Source organism: Mus pahari, chromosome 17, assembly GCF_900095145.1.
Source record: "Mus pahari chromosome 17, PAHARI_EIJ_v1.1, whole genome shotgun sequence".
NCBI lineage: Eukaryota > Metazoa > Chordata > Mammalia > Rodentia > Muridae > Mus > Mus pahari.
In genome coordinates this window covers 14,974,127-14,994,771 of record NC_034606.1, presented here as the reverse complement: position 1 = coordinate 14,994,771, position 20,645 = coordinate 14,974,127, and the positions used below count along the sequence as shown (strand labels likewise).

The following is a 20,645-nucleotide window of genomic DNA, read 5'->3' as shown; positions in this document are numbered from 1 at the left end:
CATATATGTCCTTTTGGTTCTGGGTTACAACACTCAGCATATTTTTTAGTTCCATTCATTTACGTGCAAAATTCATGATGTTCTCATTTATAGTAACTGAGTAGTATTCTATTGTGCAAATGAACCACATTTTCTGTATCCACTCTTCAGTTGAGGGACACCTAGGTTGTTTCCAACTTCTGGCTATCAAAAACAAGACTGCTATGAACATAGTGGAGCATGTGTTCTTATTACACGTTGGAGCATCTTTTGATTTTATGCCCCGGAGTGGCATGGCTGAGTCTTTAGGTAGAACTACTTCCAATTTTGTGAGAAAGAGCCTTTTGGAGTGGTTTTATGAGTCTGCAATCCCACTAGCCATAGCGGAGTGTTCCCCTTTCTCTATACCCATTTTTAAATTGTATTATTTGTTTCCTTGATACCTAGTTTTTAAGTTCATCACACACACACACACACACACACACACACACACACACACACACACACACCAATACCACATGTGTAATTGGTAAAAATCTCTTCTTGTCCTCTGGACTGCTACTTTGTCTTTTGCAGGAAAGAAGCTTCTCATTGTCATGAGGTGCCATTTCTTAATTGTTGTTCTTAGTGCACATACTAATATTCCATTTTCGTGTTGTTTTATGCAGGGAGGTGTTTATTGATCTATTCAGACATTCCTATGTGTAGACATCCAGTTGACCAGCAACAGTGGTTAATGATATTCTCTTTATTAAAAATGTGTATTTCTGAGTTCTGTATAAAAGAATTGGAAGTATGGGGATTTACATTTGAGTCTAAATTTCATTCCATTGATAAACTTATCTGATTTTGTGTCAATATCAATACCATAACAGTGTTTTTGTTTTTGTTTTTATGGTTTTGTAGTAAAATGTGAAATCAGCGATTATAATACCTCCAGTAGTTCTTACTAAGTTTTTCTGTCAAGTCACATCTGCTATATCCTACGGCTTCCCATCTCTTCTTCCTTTATAAAAAGTCCTATGAGAAACTTAATGAAAACCCCTGTGTATTGACAGTTGAAATGGTTTTCTTGCAATTTAAATTTCTTACAACTTTCTTTTAATTACCAAGTTATTATGTTACTGCTTTCTATATTAGTCATTAGTGTAAGTTTTTAAGTGATTAATTTAATTCCCCCTGTAACTACTTACAGTTATTACAGAATGAAGCACTATAAATCTTCACCATTTTTGTAAGACAGAATGTAACAACTCAAAATGAGTCATAAAACTATAATGACACAATCTCTAACTATGTAACCATCAGCCTCTGTTGATAAGAGACTCATGAATGTGTATAAAATTCCAGTTGCTAAGAAATTTCAAGTGGTTTCATGAAGGCACTGCTTCAGAATACATTACTTTCTATGCATTGTGGAACTCAGAAGTTAAAGGAAAGCTGTGCACTTTATGAAAGTTTATTTGAAATATTTTAAATATTCACTTATTGTAAAGTATATTTTCAAACAAAACATGATTTGAAGCTTTGCAATATGAGATCTGAATTTAAATATGCAAATATATTTGCATTTCACCTATATTCATGTTTTCTTGGTGATATGAAATAATAACATATATCAGATAAAGATATTTTATATAAAGTCATTGATCTGATTCAGACATTATAGGAATTTATTGTGTTATGTATTATTAAATGTTTATGCTAGCATTTATATTTTTCTCACAGGAATGTATGATATAGTGATATAATGGGTGATAATTCCCTTTAAAGAAGGTTCACATTTTCTAGGGTTTGTCATTAAAGAAATGACAGCTCAGAAATCAGTGTAAGTTGTTTATATTCTTCCAGCTGACAGTCACTGGGGCACAGAAATACACACAATTTTGACCTGAATCCATTTCTTTCTTCACTATGATTTTCCATCAGACAAATTATATTTTTCAATGAAGGTTTAATTTATGTCTAATTCATCTTCATTTCCTCATAAACATGAAGGAAACCTTACAAATATATGATACAGACTAGAGCATAAACATTAAAAACAATATAACTTCAAGTCACTGATCTCAGCTACGGTTATAGAGCCACAGTGATGAAGAAGCGTTCTCTAACTAGAGCTACCAGTTCACTCATGTAAAAATCACTAATGGTTAGCAAAGTCAATTCCATAATAAAAGTTAATATGTCAGTGTGGCATAGTGTTCTGGGATCTCATTTATAACATATAATTCTCCCCTTTACAGAGATATGCATCTCTCTTCTTTCTCTTTCTGTGTCTGTCTCTGTCTCTCTGTCTCTGTCTCTCTCTCTCTCTCTCTCTCTCTCTCTCTCTCTCTCTCTCTCTCTCTCTCTCTCTCTCCTTTCCTCATCATACTCAGCTTCTGTTTTTCCACTAGTCTTGGGATTGGGACATTTGCTGGGTGATCAGCATACTAGAGGCCAAATAATTAAACAGAACATACAATCTTACTCTTTCTCTCTCAGTAGCCAGAAAATATCAATAGTTCCCCAGTTAGTTGGATGGATTCCATGTATACTTTTTTGACCTTGATGTTGGGATTTTGTCTGGTGCAAGCTTGCATAGGTCTTATTCACCTGTCAAAATGATTGTGAGGTCGCATGGGTATCTGCACTCTTGTGTCTGTAAAACATCACTTCCCTGAAATGATCCACTACTTCTTGTTCTTAATACCTTTCTGCCCTCTGTTCATCAAAGATCTCATAACCTAGGGTGATATATGAAGGTCCAACTCAGTTAACTAATTGAGCAAGTACTTATTGTGAGATTCTTTTGTGACAGGCTTTAACTGAAGCACTAATGGTAGACTAGTAAGATCACTAAACTGTCTTGATGAAGATTAAAATCCAAATGATAAATAGTAATACTAATTAAATATAACCTATAATAGAAAATAATGAGGTGAATTTTTATGGGATGTAGAACTTTATGTTTTCCCAAATCAAGTCTGACAGGACAGAAAACACTAGTCATTGTAGATACCCATGATATAACTATCATATTCATCCTTCATTATTTGAACTAAAACACAAAAAGTAAATCTCTGTATATACATCATTTCAATACATGATGACTAGTTATGTATAATTGCAGACAAGTAGTCTTTACTGTAAAATAATTTTCATATTACTTCTAAATGTTATGTTGGAAAATACCAATGATTTTTTTTCTAAAGTTAAAGTAATACTTTTTTTAAATATCTGTGTGAGTACAAGTTTGTACTCAAATATAAATTATTTAAAGGTTAATATGTGCATTTGCATGTAATATTTTAATGTTTTAACGAGTATGATAAAGAAAAAGAAAGGCTGAACTGGGGTTTCATTAGAAATGTTAGATGTCGGTCTGTGAGTAGAGATGGTTTGGTGGTTAAGAACACTGGTTGCTCTTTTAGAAAACTAGGGTTCGATTCCAAGCATGGTGACTCAAAACTGTATAATTCCAGATCTAGTAAATCTGGTGCCTTTTTCTGGCTTCCATGGATACCAGGTATTCACATGGTACACAGATATACTGCAGATAAAATATTCATATACAAATCTAGAAAGTAATTTAAAAAAAAATAGGGTATTCCAAGCTTCGGAATACCCACAAAAAAACTCACAGACCATATGAAACCCAAGAAGGAAAATCAAAGTGCAGGTGCTTCAGCCTTACTCCGAACAGGGAAGAAAATAATCAGGGGAGGCAGATGGAGGGAGAGATCCGGGAGAGAAAGAGGAGGGGAAAATGGGGCAGTATGAGCTGTGGGAGGAGACAGAAGGGGACAGTACAGAGGGTTAGGAAATTGAATGGAGGTATGTACCAGTGAGGATGGTAAACTGGGGGGTACCACTAGAAAATCCCATATGCCAAGCCCTAAGAGGCTCCCAGAACTAACAGAGAGAATATTAGTTGAAATACCCAGCAAAGGGGAGACAGAACCTGTAGAGACCATATCCAGTGGATAGGCATGGTCCCTGTTTGAGGAATGGGGCCACACAACCATCTCAAAATTATTAATACAGAATTTCTACTATAAAAAGGAAATGCAGGGACAAAGAGTGGAGCAGAAAATGAAGGAAAGGCCATTCTGAGACTACCCCACCTAGGGATCCACCTTATATGCAGACATCAACCCCAGTCACTATTGCTGATACCCAGAAGAACTTGCTGACAGGAGCCTTATACCAGGTTGTCTCCATAGAGGCTCTGCTAGAGCCTGACCAATACAGCTGTGGATGCTTGCAGCCAACCATTGGACTGAGCATGGGGAACCCAATAGAGGAGTTAGGGGAAAGACTGAAGGAGCGGAAAAGGTTTGAACCCCATAGGAAGAACAACAATATCAATTAACTGGATCAACCAGAACTCCCAGGGACTAAACCACCAACCAAGGGTGCACATGGAGGGATGCATGGCTCCAGATGCATATGTAGCAGAGGATTTCCTTATCTGGCATCAATGGGAAGGAAGACCCTTGTTTCTGTAGAGGCTTGATGAGCCACTGTAGGGAAATGCTAGGTTGTTGAGACTGTAGTGAGTGGATGGATGGGGAAGCATGCTCATAGAAGCAGGGGAGGGGGAGAGGGGAGAGGAGGTTTGTGGAGGGAAAACTGGGAAGCGGGATAACATTTGAAATGTAAATAAATGAAATAATCAATAACAAATAAAAATTTAAAAATTCAAAAAGAAAAATAGTAATAATGCCTTATTCTTATAAATGGTTTTACTGTGAACTTGATCAAGGTTTTTTTTAAACTTATCTTTGTCTATCATGATTTTTTCTTTTTGTGATAAAAATGTGTATTAATCAGATGTAGAGATATTTAAAATTGTAAATAAGTAAATATTGAGGAAAATGTTCCAAATACACAAGCTTCAAAGTATTCAGTAGGTTCCAAAGGGATTCCATGGTGACTTACAGGGATCCCTGATATTTATGTAGATATTTAAAATATTTTCTTTCTGAAGCACAAAGGAGAACTGTGCACTAGCTACCCTGGCTGAGACAGTTCCTGCCAATGTGATAGCCTAAGAACATAGGTGCATTATTGTGTGACTGTGGAGCTGCATTTCAAGTAGGGACTCCACTAAGGTGAAATCAGATGCCCAGGGCTCCATTTGTGTGTGTGTAAATGTTTGAGGTGGTTTCCGTTTCCGCACTCTTTCATCTCCTCCTGGCTACCTGACATGACATGATGACTTATATTCTTCTGTCTTCAAAGCCAACAATTGTGTCACTCTCACATTTGATTCTGCAATTTCATCTTTCTCTCAAACCACTGTCTCTACTGTGTGAATCCCTGGGAGCTATTCAAATAATACAGCATGACTTCCCACTCTGTAGCTCTTGATTATGTCTGTAATGTCCCATTAGCCATGTAAGGTGACACATTAAACAGTTCTGTGGATCTAAGCCGGGATTCAAAGACCATCAGTCAGATTTGGTTGTCTGGTTTTGATTTGACAAGGTTTTTGATATTTCTCTCCATTCTAAATATTTTGATTTCACATATTTCTCAGACAGTTTCTGGTTTGATATAGAAAAACAATGTGAACACTTTAATGAGGGAAATGATTTTGAAAAAAAATATTTATCTATTTTACATTTCTTTAAATTAAAATATAATCCTTACATAATTCCCACCTGTACTTTCCTGCCCGGATCCCTCCCATGTACATGTCCCATTTTGCATTTCGTCCTCCCAAAGCCTTTTCCTTCTTTCATAATATATATATATATATATATATATATATATATATATATATATATATTTTTTTTTTTTTTTCCATTGCAGTGGAGCCCCATAAAATTTCTGCTTTCCACATTAGCATGGCAAATGGTGGTGTACTTCTTCATCCATATTTTTAGGCATCTGTATTGTTGAAGTTCCATGGGTGCTGGTACCTAGTCATTCTGAAAGATACAATCTCACAGTAGAGTTCCTGGGTTTCTACCTCTTAAAATCTCTCTGCTCCTAATTTCATTATGTTCTCTGAGCCTAAGGTAAAGAAATTGTATTATATATGTATGATTTGGTTGGGACAAGCTATGATCTCTGCATTTTGATCAGAAAGGTCTCTTGTCGGAAACAAGAAGTTTCTTTGGTAACACTTATCTGTAGGTATGAAGGTAAATATTTAGATTCATTCGTAAAGTGGCAGTAGTAGCTTCTTATTTAAGATATTTATCTTACTTAAGAGACTATCCCTCAGCCGTTAGGTTTTAAGTAGCAGGTATTTTTCCCTCCCTCCTGTTGAGTGGACATTAAGTCCAATTTGGCACCTAGCTGTAAATGTACAATTGTTGCATTTATACCTTGGCAGTACAGGAACATTTTGAATGAGCTAGTGTTAATTATGACACTGTATTTTTCACTTATACATGTATTTCCCATAGAATTATATGCATATGATGTCAAAATACACACAATATTTATGACAGTATTGTTTATAAGGCTCTGTATAACAAATACCTACTTACTGGATAGGGAATAAATAAGGAATATTCATAGAATGGAATATGTACAACAGTGATCAATGACTCCATCTACTGTAGTCATAGCAAAAATATAATAATAAGTCAATAAATCCAGAGGCAGCATAATTTTTATGTTTCAGTAATATAAATCTTTGAAATGTGAAAATCTATTATGGTGGAAGTCAGGATGATAACTGTCTTTCTGGAGGAACAATAAACAATGGGACATGAAAACATAATCCAGTATTATAAGCAGTTTTATTCCTTAATGTTAAATATATTATGTCAGTTCAGCAATTTGTATACTTTTTATTTATATCAACTTACATGAAGAAAAAAATAAGAGAAAATCATAATCATGTTATACATGTATTCATATTCCTTTCAGATATTATTTTTCCCAGATTTAGCAGCTATATTTACATTTATATATTTACATTAAATATATATTTAAGCTATTTAAAGTTTCAATTTGAAATAATATATCTAACAAGTGCTAACTAATAAGTGTGATAAAATAGTGGTTCTATAAAAACAATTGAAAATACTTGACAGCATGGCAGAGGAAAACTTGCAGATGGAATAAAGATTATACATGTTAAATAAGGAGATCCATTTAACATAATTTAATTGCTTCAGAATTTAGAGGGTTTTGACACAAAAGAAGTAATAGACACAGACAAGGTCCTAATTCTTCAAAGAAGTCAACTCTTCAGTTATCAAGGAGTCAGAGAGCTTAATTATGCAACTATAGAAAACTGAATTGTGGCAACAGACATTGTTTTGAATTAGAGACTGATATAGTTTGGAGCCTTGAGAAAGCCATTAAGCCTAAGGGTCACCTTATTTGTAGCTTATAAGACATTAAGCAATGAATCAGCTGAACTCTGGGCAGACCTATGTAAGTGTGCAGTGATCATAGTATTGTATACATTTGCGGTAACTAGAACTGGGGATACAAACAGAATGTACCTATTCTTCATTACAAAAGTTTTGAAATATCTGATACATAAAGACAATGTCAATGAGTTCTAAATATCTTAGTCATGCTGAGAATGTCATGTGACATTAATACAAGTAATGTACATCATTACAATATTAAATACAGATATGTGCTTCTTATAACAGATATAACTCAATTAACTGCCCAAGAAACAACTCACAGTATAAAGGTCTGTGTAGATAGTGCAGTTTGTTAAGCCTTCGGGCAAAGCATGGTGACCAGATTTTGGATTGCCCCACCCATGTTAAACCCAGTAGTAGCAGTGAATGTCTCAAACACTAATGATGAAGAGTGGAAGAAGAAAGGATTCTTTGAACTCGTTGGCCTTCCAGACTCATTATCAGTGAGAGACCATGCTCCTCCAAGTAATCATGAAATCTTGATCTTGATAATGATCAAGAAAGACACCCAATATTGATACTTGGCCTCAACAAGCACAGAGTGCAGAGGTACCAGCAAAAATACTCTCAAACATATTCTCCTGGTGTACATATACCACTGCCCCCACACACACATAAACATACACCCCACAAACATTATTTTCCAAAATGGCTTCATATATAACTTTTGGGATCCAGCTTACATAGAAAGAGAAGAATTCAAAGTTATGAATACATCCTGAAATGGAAAAAAAATTAGAAGATTTACAAGTCTGAAAATATATTAGACAAACTCTAAAGAACCTAAACATGTCTTAAGGGTAGGATGAATATATGATTACTATAAGTGTATACACATGCTTTTGGCCTTCCTGCTTGAATGGAAATGTATTTAGAGACTTGGAAGTCCAGGAACCACATAGCTCTGAAGGAAAATCATACCCCATTTGAAGGGTATCCTGAGACAAGAAAGCCTAGGAACCACACAGCTCTGAGAGGAAACCTCCTCAACAGAGGTGTTTTAGCTCCCATGGGAAGGTATCCCAGGCTGAGCTGAGGAGTCGTGCTCCACTTCTTTGCTTCTTCCATTCTTCTGTTCTTGCCTTTGTCTAATGAGTCACATCAGGCAGCAAACTTATAAAAGGGATTTATTGGGAGGGTCCAGAATAAGAGGGGCAAATTCAGAGGTGGCTGCCTCTGCTACAAGGAGATGACAGCCAGGAACTGGGCAGACTCAGCCTTTATGATAGGATTTCTTGTGAGGGCAGAGAATTCCAGAGTAGAAATTTCAGTGTGTGTGTGTGTGTGTGTGTGTGTGTGTGTGTGTGTGTGTGTTTTCCTGTTCAGAATTGGTGAGTTTTTATGCTCAGTTTTGTGAAAAACTTAAAAAAAATTGATGGGTTTCTCTGCTCAGGGATTAGTGGCATTTGATTCAGACGTTTTGCCTAAAATTGGTGTAATATGCAGAGGGTCCTATTGATGGACTGGAGATGACCTACGTGATAGCTACAAAGGCTGGAAATGTAGTTTTGACAGTTAGAGTGGTATGGGGGAGGAACCTGACTGCAGGAATTTCTCAGAAAAAGACAGGACCACTTTATTTGTAAACCCTCTTTGAGGGTTGACAAAATTTTCAAAATATACAAAGGGAGTCCATAGCAGGGAAGCCTATCCCTGCTGCTTGACCCCTCATGACTACCCAATACATATGCTATGAATTCTTCTGAAACCATGGTTCTCAAAATATGATCCATTAGGCTCTGAAGGAAAAAAGGACACTTTCAAAAGGTCCACAGTTAAAACAATTGCCATTAATACTAGTGGATATTATATGCTACTTTTATTGCATTGACATTTCAGTCAGAGTACAAAAATGACACAAACTTTGTGTTATAGTATCACAGGTAAAGTAGAGGCTTTGCATGAGTATTAGCAGTCACTAATCATTTTAAGCAGTTACATTAAGGAAGAAGTAATGTAGTAGTTACACTTAAGTATGTCATAAGATATCAATGAATTATAACTATAATTAACCTGAAATTTTAAATAACTAATTCATTATAACATCACATATTACTTCTTCACAAATAATAAAACAAAATAGGAACTAACGCTCTTGAGCCTATAAAAATACGTGTTGTCATGTGGAAAAACATACATATCTCTGAATTGGCAGCTGAATTAGCTGCTTTTTTTTTTTGTCATAGACTATTATTTGTACCTGGAAAAATGATGACTTTAAACTATTGTTACTTGCACTAGAGTATTTATTTTCTACTTTCTTGTATATATTTTTCTGTTCCTATGTTCTAATTTGTTAGTTGAAGGATATTGATCTACACATACATTATAACCATCATACAAATCATGTATTTAATGAAATTTTCTTCTAAAGGACCACTTACTAAAACCAATGACACAATATTCTTAAACACAAATTTGAAAAATTCTCATTCTAAAAGTTTGAACTAATGAGAATTTTAATACATGTTACTGTTGATAGATATTATAAAAAGCAATATACTTTTATTCCAATAAAGTTTACTTGATATAATGTACCTCGATGCTAATTTATAATTAATTGGAAGGAAATATCTGTGTATAATGAGTAAATTGAAAAAAGGGAATTTGATAACATGCCTTCTAATCCCTTTAGAAATCCTTTTAATGACTATACTGCTAAGAATTCCATTTTGCTTTTTAGGTTAACAGGATTCCACCTACCACCACCAGTGACAAGTACCAAATCTGTGTTCTCTCTACGGTTGACCAGTGACTTTGCTGTTAGTGCTCACGGATTTAAAGTATATTATGAAGGTAAGTGATGGTAATACAAAAGACACCAATTTCCATTTTCCTGTATGTGAACAGGAGTCCTCCAAGTGTGATGATAGAAGACTACACACCATAGGAGTATAAAGAGTGTCAGTGTTTACCTATGGGTCCCAAATCTTGTGAAGAGATGGCTTCATATTTTTTAAAATATTTATTTATTTTTATTTTATTTATGTGCACCATAGATATGAATGCAGTACCAGTGATAGCCAGAAGAAGGCAACAAACTCGTTATTCCCCAAGGAACTTGTTTTGTTATTAATCACTAATGTACTGTAAACAGCTAGTGTTACTAGCTTTTATGTTTTCACACCAGCTTAATTCTAGGCATCGGAACAACGTTCCTCTTCCTCAGTTTCCTTAAGAGTTTATAACGAAATCAAAACAAGGCTTAATGAACCATAGTTTAGAGTAAAAGGTAGTATGGTCAAAGAGTAATGGGTGGTGTAGAGAAATCTCAGTTCTGCTGAGGATGCTGAGATGTGTAGAAATGCATATTTTTAAAGTGAATAAAATTCTTTATGGTAAAAAAATCTATTCTTGAATATTTCTGGTAGAATTCATAGATTAATAACATTCTGTTCATTATTTAACAACAATATGTATATGAGGAAAATCTGCCCCCTCAAACATAGTAGTATTCTCTATACATAATTGTTTAAAGAATATGCTACAAAACAATATTGAAAGAAGTATAAATGCAACAGTGCAAATTTAAACATTTTATATCTGAGAAACTTGCAAAATAAGTATTGTCTGGTAGAACAATGATTCTCCTCCTCCTCCTCTCTTCTCCTCCTTTGCCTCCTCTTCCTCCTCTTCTTTTTCTTCTTCCTCTTTTTCTTGTTTTTCTTCTTCTAAAATACAGTATACCAAGGAAATAAAATGCTTCCTAAGTTTATCTCAAATATCAACATATGTAAAAGCTTTGAATAGCCTTTTGTGGCATACCCATCTGAATTCTTCTCTTAGAAAAGAAAATTAATTCAATCTTCATTTTTTCCTTTCTTTCTTTCTTTCTTTCTTTCTTTCTTTCTTTCTTTCTTTCTTTCTTTCTTTCTTTCTTTCTTCCTTCCTTTCTTTCTTTCTTTCTTTCATTTTGTTTTTTGAGTCAGGGTTTCTCTGTATAGCCCTTGCTATCCTGGAACTCACTCCGTAGACCAGGCTGGCCTTGAACTCAGAAATCCTCCTGCCTCTGCCTCCCAAGAGCTGGGATTAAAGGTGTATGGCACCACTGCCCAGCCTCAATCTTCATTTTAATCATTTTTGCAAGACATTTTTATTCATCTTGAAAAGTTAATTCAGAATATTCATTACCACAATCACAAAAGTTTAAGTATAATTTTGATAATTCTTGTGATGTTAAGAATGCAAATATTTTCTAAGTGCATTTTTTTGGAAAAATCTTATATACTTTTCATTAAACTACAGAGTTATTTTTAGAGTAGTTTACACTTCAAACAAGTACAAAGTATATTAAAATATAAGAGCAGGTGGTGAGTTTTGACATTAGCATGTTTTCTGGTTTAGCTGTCAAGTTCTATAAATTCATTTTCAAAGTGTTTCAATGACTATCATTGCTATCATAAACATGACTCTTAATGTCTCAGTGTTTTGCTCTTTGTAAATTTCTGTCATATTTTTTCTTTAGGAAAAGTGACATATATTTTATAACTTTTAAACATACTTTTGAGATGTTCTAATTCTAAATATATAACACAGTTATACAAGTTGCAGTGAGGGACTGGCTACCACACTTTGGTATCTTTGCCATGTATCTTATGTTTCTTGATCTTCAATAACAATTTACCTTAATTTTCTGAGTTTAATATAGTACACAATATGTAATTCTATAGCTCTGTATGTGAAAAATCTTAAAGATCTATGTTGGATTATTTTCTCAGGGTCTCACAGAGTGAAATTATGAGCTGAGCTCTCATCAGAATGTACAAAAAGATCTGAACTTTGAAGCTTATTCTGGTTGTTATTCTGGGCTATAATCATTCAAGGTTGTGGAACTGATATATGTTTCATACAAGTTGGAAGCCAGGCATGCCTAATACATGATCATTCTGAGAGCACCACTGCATATGTTTAGATAGATCTGATTATTTCTAAAGTAAGAGAACAAAAGATCGTGATAATACTCTCCAAATCCCACGTGTTTTCCCATGAATAGAATTGAATTTTCAAGCAGTTCTAATCAATTTTTCCAGTGTGAAATAAATGGCTGAAAAATATAAATCCACCTGCCATCCTCACTAGAAGTTTTGAACTGTCTCTAACTTTCATTAGACTACTGTAGACCATTAAATTAAACAATGGTGGGTACAATTCTCCATTCTTCTATAACATACACATTAGAATACTCTTCACCATGGAATGAAAACATTTTTATTGAATTTCTTAGAATCAAGCTTTGATGTATGATATTTATAAAAACTGTTTTTACTCTCAATATGCAGATGCTTCTTTACTTTTCCTCATTATAATCTCTCATTGTCTCACATTTTCCCATCATTGTTAGAAACGTTTATTCACAGAATTTTTCTCTCATATGTCTTTTAGTGGTAATTTTAAACAGGAAGAAAAAGGCCCTCTATTCTCTGAAACAATGAGTTTGAGAAACAACAATACATACTATGTCATATAGTTAAATGATTGTCGAAAGCTGATAAGGGTACAGTTAATAAGAAATGCATTTTTAATGGTACAAATTGTGAGTAAGGTTCTTATGCTTTTCTACATATGATGAACACATCAGAAACTTTTGCCCTCTTTAAAAATAGATTTTTGTTCTTTGGGAATTTCATGAGTTTTGATCACATTCCTACTTCTAGGTCAACTCCTCCCAGTTCCATGTCTTCATTCCTACCATCCAATCCCAATCCCATCAAATTTGCATAGAGTTTTTTTTTTTCCATTTTTTTCCCCCATCAAGACCAATTTGTTCTTGCCAGATGCTATTGGATATGCATTCGTTCACTGGAGAGTATTTGATTTACCAGAGGCTCCACTCTTAGAGAAAACTGCCTCTTCCTCTTCTTGCAGCTAACAATTGCCAATAACTACTCAGCTAGGGGTGACACTTAGTGCCCAGCTCCCATCTCCATGCTGGGATGAGATCTGGCTCAAGCTTGCTAGGGTTTGCTCATGCTGTCACAACCACTGTGCATTCATATGTGCAGCTGCTCTACTGCATACAAAAGACACTTGCAAGGAGGGAGTTCTGTAGATGCACTCTATTTAGGGCTCAGTTTCCAGCAGTCTCTTATTCCCTGCACCTTAACCATGTGTCCATCTCTGTTTTGATCACCATCATTTTCATGTTTTAATTCAGTAGTATAAGAAATGTGGCTGACAACTCTAATATTGTGAAGCATTCGCAGAATTTTTTTTTTTTTTTTTGGCTACCTATTCACCGTATTGTGAAGTGGCTTTTCACTCCAGAAAATAATGTAATAGATTTAAAAAAGCAAAAATTGAAAAACTAACACACCAGCCAGTTTCAAAAGTTCATTGAAATGCTCTACTACCACAATCAGTATATAGCTTTGAGAAGTTTAATGGAAACTTCAATTTGTACTTAAGAAATTGTGATCAAGTACATAGTAGTACAAAAGTGTTTTTAAAATAAGAACAATTCTCAATATGTGCTAAAAACACTTTGGAAAAATAATGACAAATACATCAGTTATGTTTTTTTAAAAAGCTACAAAACTGTTATAATAAACACTTGACAAATAAAAGAATAGTTAGACTTTTTAGATTCTACTCACCTATCATATATTCCCTTCTCCTCCCTGAGAACATCAATGCATCTTAGTGTTCATTTTGTATTGTAGAATTTGTTTTTAATTCTTAAGCTATAAAAGTTTCTGCATGATTTTGAGTAAAGGCATATAACTCACAATCAAGTCAGTCATTCTCTGGCAAAACAGCTGAGTTGCAACAAGAGAATTCTGTGCTATAGCATTGCAGTTATTAAATCATTTGTTAAATCTATTTTATAAAGACAGATGCGATGGATCAGAAAACATGGTGGAACAACTGTCATTCAGGAGAAGACAGCATCCTTGTTTGTTGCCTATTGCACAGATTGAATTCTTTTGCCTTTGGCTTTACACAGAGAAGATACATTTACCCACTGAAAAACTCTAAGGCCAAAGTGACATTCTTGGCAAACAGGCAATTTATGGTAATGTTGTGTCAGGGCATTTTGAAAATTGTTTGATTTTTTTAATTTTTTATTTTTCTCCTTGTTTACCTGCAGGCCCTTTGGTATGTATCATGGTTCCCAGATTAATGATTCTATAGGATTTCTGAGTTTGTGACATGGAGTGGGTTTCCATGTCGATCTGGGTTTTGTGTATTTTCTTGGCCTTGCTCCTCATGTTTCTTTGCCCTATTTCAGCATTTTAGGTTTTCTCTTATTCTCTTGAATTCTATTATTATCATCACTTAGAAACATGATTATTTTCTAATGAGAGAAGAAAAGTCAGCGTATCTATATTGGGGACATGGAAGGAGGAGGAATGGGAGGAGTAGAAAGAAATTTCTAATCAGGATCAGTCTACTCCATAAAAACAATATTACAATAAAATACAGAATAGGATATATAGATGTAGATTTATTTATTTCATGCTGGGTCTCCATTTCTTAGTTAAAAATATTTTATCATGTTTACAAAATCCTTCAATGGCTTGAACAATGTTAGAAATAAGAGGAAACTCTTTATAATTATCATATTTTGGCACAGTATAGCAAGACAGCCTCCATAATTTTCCGAATCTCTAGTTTGTTTCTAGTTATTAGTTGTGTGAATTTACAGAACTTTCCTATGAACATTTTATTTTCCTTAAAAATGATGGTTTTTAAATGATGCCAGATTCACTCAAGTCTTTTTTTGTCAGGACATTCTGTGTAACAAATTCAGTCAATTTCTGAAAATTATTTTTAAAAATACATAGTTGAAGTCAATGTTATGCCATTTGTATATATACTCAGAGTGTCAGCACCTTGTCTCAATTTGGTTCTCTTTGTTTGGAATATTTTACTCACAATAATCTGCAACAACTTTGATGTCACATGACAGGTTTTATATACTTTGTACACTTGTCTTCAATCTTAGCACACCCCTGACAATATTGTAAACATTTAATGAGTGCTTGTTGAGACTCAGTTTACATAGCATACAGCTGACCATCAGAATAGATAACGAGGGAATATACAGTATATATACTGCTTCAGAGGGACTAAAGTTTAGGAAAGTGCATGAAGGCATACTCAAGATTTATTTAAACTCAGGATATCGTTGTTTACATAAGATGGTTAAAATATGCTAATAAATATTTTATGTGAATAAAAATCCTTACTGTCTTAGTAATCTATGAGGCAATCAAAATACTGTTTATAATACATAATCTTTGTGCTTCACATAGCAAGGATAAGATGATACAAAAGCATTTATTTTATGATTCAGAATCGAATAAGTAATTTTCGGGATTTAGTCACATTTGCAATGAATATCCTTCCTTTAACTATGTTGCTAATTCCATCAATTTGCCTAAGAGTTTCATAGTCATTGCTTTTAATAGCTGAGTAGTACTCTATTGTGTAAATGTACCACATTTTCTGTATCCATTCCTCTTTTGAAGGGCATCTGGGTTGTTTCCAGGTTCTGGCTATTATAAATCAGGCTGTTTTGAACATAGTGAAGCATCTTTCCTTGTTATTTGTTGGAGCAGCTTTTGGGTATATGTCCAGGAGTCGTAAAGCTGGTCCTCAGGAAGTACTATGTCCAGTTTTCTGAGGAACCACCAGACTAATTTCCAGAGTGGTTTCACAAGCTTGCCATCCCACCAACAATGGAGGCGTTTTCCTCTTTCTCTACATCCTAGCCAGCATCTGCTGTCACCTGAGTTTTTGATTTTAGCCATTCTGACTGGTAAGAGGGTGAGGTAAGCCAGTCACAAAAGAACACACATAGTATGCACTCACTNATAAGTGGATATTAGTCCAAAAGCTTGGAATACCCAAGATACAATTCACAGACTACATGAAGTTCAAGAAGAAAGAAGACCAAAGTGTGGGTGCTTTGGTACTTCTTAGAAACTGGAACAAAATACTCACAGGAGGAAATAAGGAGACAAATACAGAGACTGAAGGAAAGGCCATCCAGAGACTGCCCCATCTGGGGAATCCATCCCATGTATACTCACCAAACCGAGACACTATTGTGGATGCCAAGAAATGATTGTTGACAGGAGCCTGATATAGCTGTCTCCTGAGAGGCTCTGCCAGAGTATGACCAATACAGATGTGGATGCTTGTAGTCAACCATCAGACTGAGCACATGGAACCCAATCGAGGAATTAGAGGAAAGACTGAATGAGCTAAAGAGGTTTGCAACCCCATAAGAAGAACAACAATATCAATCAACCCGGCCCCACAGAACTCCCAGGGTCTAAACCACCACTCAAGGGTACACATGGAGGGACCCATGGCTCCAACTGCATATGTAGCAAAGTATGGCCTTGTTGGACAACAACGGGAGGAGAGGCCTTTGTTCCTGTGAAGGCTAGATGCCTCAGTGTAGGGGAATGTGAGGGAAATGAATGGCAAATGTATCCAGGAGAGAGGGGAGATGAGAGGCAGCTTGGAGAAGAAGAGAGAGAAACTGATTGAATGAGTTGCATGAGAAAAAACCTTTTTTTTTTTTTTTTTTTTTTTTTTAAAGAACTGATAACTATAATGTTTCTGAATTTTAAAAAATACCTTTTTTATAGACACTGGTTTTAGAAAGGATGATCACCTTCAATACTGAACTCAGCACTTTGTACCAAACTATAATACGGTTTTGTTCAGTCAGTTTGATTAAACGCTAATATTTGCTCTGTAGCGACAGACTTAATAGAGACTAGTAGCCAATATGTAGATACTCCATAGTTTTGAGGATTCAGACATCATTAGTAACTATTAAGTTCAGACTTTTTGCACTCTTTTAAATTGAACAGATTGATCTACAAATTGATTCACAGTAACAATAAATCCTTCAGAAAACACCGAATTATACTGTACCACAATCAAAGACTTTATTTCATGTTCAGCCAAAGAAATAACAAGAATATAAAACACTAGGTTTCTGGAGCCTTACTTCCCATAGACCGGGAGAAAACAGCAAGGTACGTCCATTGCATCAGTAGTCTGTTGCAGAAGACAATGACCGGAAATATGACAGTTTGACTAAGATATACAAGAGCCTAACCAAACTTGCCCTCTGTTGGTAGTGGAAATAAGTTCCCTAGGCTGCTGATCAATGACAGGACTCATCGCTTCTACAGAGGGAAGTGGGAACCATTACAAATGGATGAATAACAAATTTTTAACATACCAATAGAAAATTTTATTAAGGTAATTATTTGTTAAACATGTTGTATTCAATATTATCTCTAAGTTTATAAGATTAGTATGACAAATGAGAGCAGTTATCAGACAATTTTTTTTTTCGTATAGAATTCTGTGTTATCTAAGAAATCACAGTAGTTAGCAAAGGAAGTGCTGGTATATACAAAATAAGAAGGTCCTTATTTCTAAAAATGTTCATTATTTATTTATTTATTCATTCATTCATTCAATCAATCAATCTACATCCCTCTTACTGCCTCACTTCTGGTCATCCCCTCCCATAAGCCTCCCCTCCCCCCTCCTTCTCACCTGAATGGGTGGCCCCCACATATTCCCTCACCCTGGCACATCAAGACTGCTGGGCAAGGCACATCTTTTCCCATTGAGGGCAAAAAAGGCAGCCCAGCTAGAAAAACATATCTCATAGATAGACAACAGCTTTTGGAACCGACCACACTCCAGTTGTTGTAGATATACAGGAAGACAAAGCTGCACATCTGCTACATATGTTCCAGGAGCTTAGGTCCAGCACCTGTATGCTCTTTGGTTGGTGGTTCAGTCTCTGAATGCCCCAAGGGTCCAAGTTAGATGATTCTGTTGGTCTTCCTGTGGAGTTACTATTCCGTGGAGGGCCTGCAATCCTTCACCCTACTCTTCCATAAGAGTTCCCAAGCTCCATCCACAGTTTGGCTGTAGGTGTCTGTATCCCTCTGAGATAGCTGCTGGGTGGAATGCCTCAGAGGACAGCCATGCTAGACTCCTGTCTGCAAGCATAACAAAGTATCATTAATAGTATCAGGGGCTGGGCAGTGGTGGTGTACTCCTTTAATCCCAGCACTTGGGAGGCAGAGGCAGGCAAATTTCTGAGTTCAAGGCTAGCCTGGTCTACAGAGTGAGTTCCAGGACAGCCAGGGCTACACAGAGAAAACAAGCAAACAAATAAACAAACAAACAAAAACAAAAATTAATACTATCAGGGATTGGTGCTTGCCCAGGGCATGGATCTCAAGTTGATACAGTTATTGTTTGGCCATTCTGCTCCATCCTGCATCCCTGAATTTCTAGAAACAGGATAAATTTGGGGTCAAAAGTATTGTGAGTGGGTTGTTGTCCATATCCCTCCCCTGGGGTTTTTTCCTGGCTTCAGGAGGTGGCCTCTTCAGGTTCCATATACCTAATTTTGTGAATTACAGCAAATGTCACCCCCATAGATTCTTGTGTGCCTCCCTTATCTTAGTCTCTGTCACATCCTGGAGATGGCCAACAGCTCCCCATCCCAATCTGTTGAAGATTTTCTTTCATTCTAATGGCCATCTGCCCATCTCTCCTGTACCTTCCCTCACTTCGTACAGAATCACCCCTATTTTCCTCCATAACCCTTCTCCCACCCAATTCCCTCCCTCCATCTGCCTCTTATGGCTATTTTATTTTCCCTTTTAAGTGAGATTCAGCTTCCTTGCTTCTGCCTTCCTTTTTATTTAACTTCTTTGGTTCTGTCAAGTGAAGCATGGGCACCCTGCATTTTATGGCTAATGTCCACTTATAAATGAGTATATGCCATGCATGTCCTTTTGGGACTGAGTTACCTCAGTCAGGGTGGTATTCTCAAGTTCCATTCATTTGCCTGCAAAATTCACAATGTCTTTGCTTTTAATACTTGAGAATACTCCACTGTGTAGATGTACCACATTTTACTTTTCCATTCTTCAGTTGAGAGACATTTAGGTTGTTTCCAGGTTCTGGCTATTATGACTAATACTGCTATAAACATGGTTGAACAAGTGTCTTTGTGAGATGATAAAGCATGTTTTTGGCTTTATATTTATCAAATGGCATACTTCAAATATAACTAATTAAAGCAAGCAGGCAGTTTTTATATTTATTTATTTCAGAATATGAGTTCAAAAAAGATTTCTGATATAGAAACATTTTCATTTGTATTAGACCTTATAAAGACCTTATAATGTGAATACAAATTCCCAGCACACCAATTTTAGAACTATATATTCTTATTTTCTTTAGATTTAAAGCAGGATACCTTGTGTGTAATTTCAAAGGTTCCACACTATCAATTTAAGGACTTAACCTGAAACACAGTGGTTACATTTCAATTATCTGTGATTTAAAGATCTTCAATAATAGTCCTATATTATTAAATTTATCCTCTCTAGTCAAGCTGGTATGATTTTACTTACAGTGGAAAAAATGCTAACAATATCAGTAACCAAAGATTTCATTTTCCCACTAAACAATATTGGTCTTTTCAACAAGAGCTGTTTATAAAACACAAAAAGACATTCATCACACAAGTCAAGTTTTGTCATGGTTGTACATTTAAAGCTTGAATTAAACGGTATTATTGTGCTCAGTCATTGGAAATGATAATATTGAGATACCCAATGTTAATAAAATACTGGTAAATAAAATTGACCACAGTGAATGATTATGTACATCTTTTATGTATAACCAATTTGTTTCGAATAAATCTTGCCCATTGTTTCCCACAAAGCATGCAGTATTAGCTCTGCATAAACACACTCAAAGGAACAAACATCTCCCAAAGCTACCTTATCTTCAGCTATTGTTCCTTCCTTCTGATACTCCTTTATAAAAGACATTGAAAAGCTATCTGTGGATCTCTGGTTGGCTTCCCTTTTTATTTTCACCTACTTAATTATACTTATGACTTTGCTCTAATAATTAGTTGAATCAATTATTTTCAAGGTAAAATAGTGATTTAGCAAATCTAGAGAATACTTCTCTGCTTTCTCTTCCCTGATTTTTATCAGCTGAGCAGCTTGTCTTCTTGACATTGTGGTTTACCACACGTCAAAAGCAATGAATCCGAGTAACTATAGTACTATAAACAAAAGTGTTTGAAACTATAATCCACAATAACTAACTTAGTCATTATAAATAACTTATTTCAAGTGTTTCTTCTCAGCTGTGGAAAGCTAACTAAACGTGAATAACCACTTACCAAACTTAAGGCACAATTCTCAAATCATTCCTGCAGTATTCTATATATATATATATATATATATATATATATATATA

At 35.2% G+C, this 20,645-nt stretch overlaps 1 protein-coding gene across 4 annotated transcripts in view; it reads left to right on the top strand.

The window, feature by feature from the left end:
- Csmd3 (CUB and Sushi multiple domains 3) overlaps positions 1-20,645 on the top strand; it is a 1,165,720-nt gene that overhangs the window by 143,440 nt on the left and 1,001,635 nt on the right. For all 4 annotated transcript variants that reach the window (XM_021216672.2, XM_029547950.1, XM_029547951.1 and 1 more), the window contains exon 3: positions 10,051-10,163. In XM_021216672.2, the coding sequence (XP_021072331.1) occupies positions 10,051-10,163 (113 nt within the window). The remainder of the gene's footprint in view (positions 1-10,050; positions 10,164-20,645) is intronic.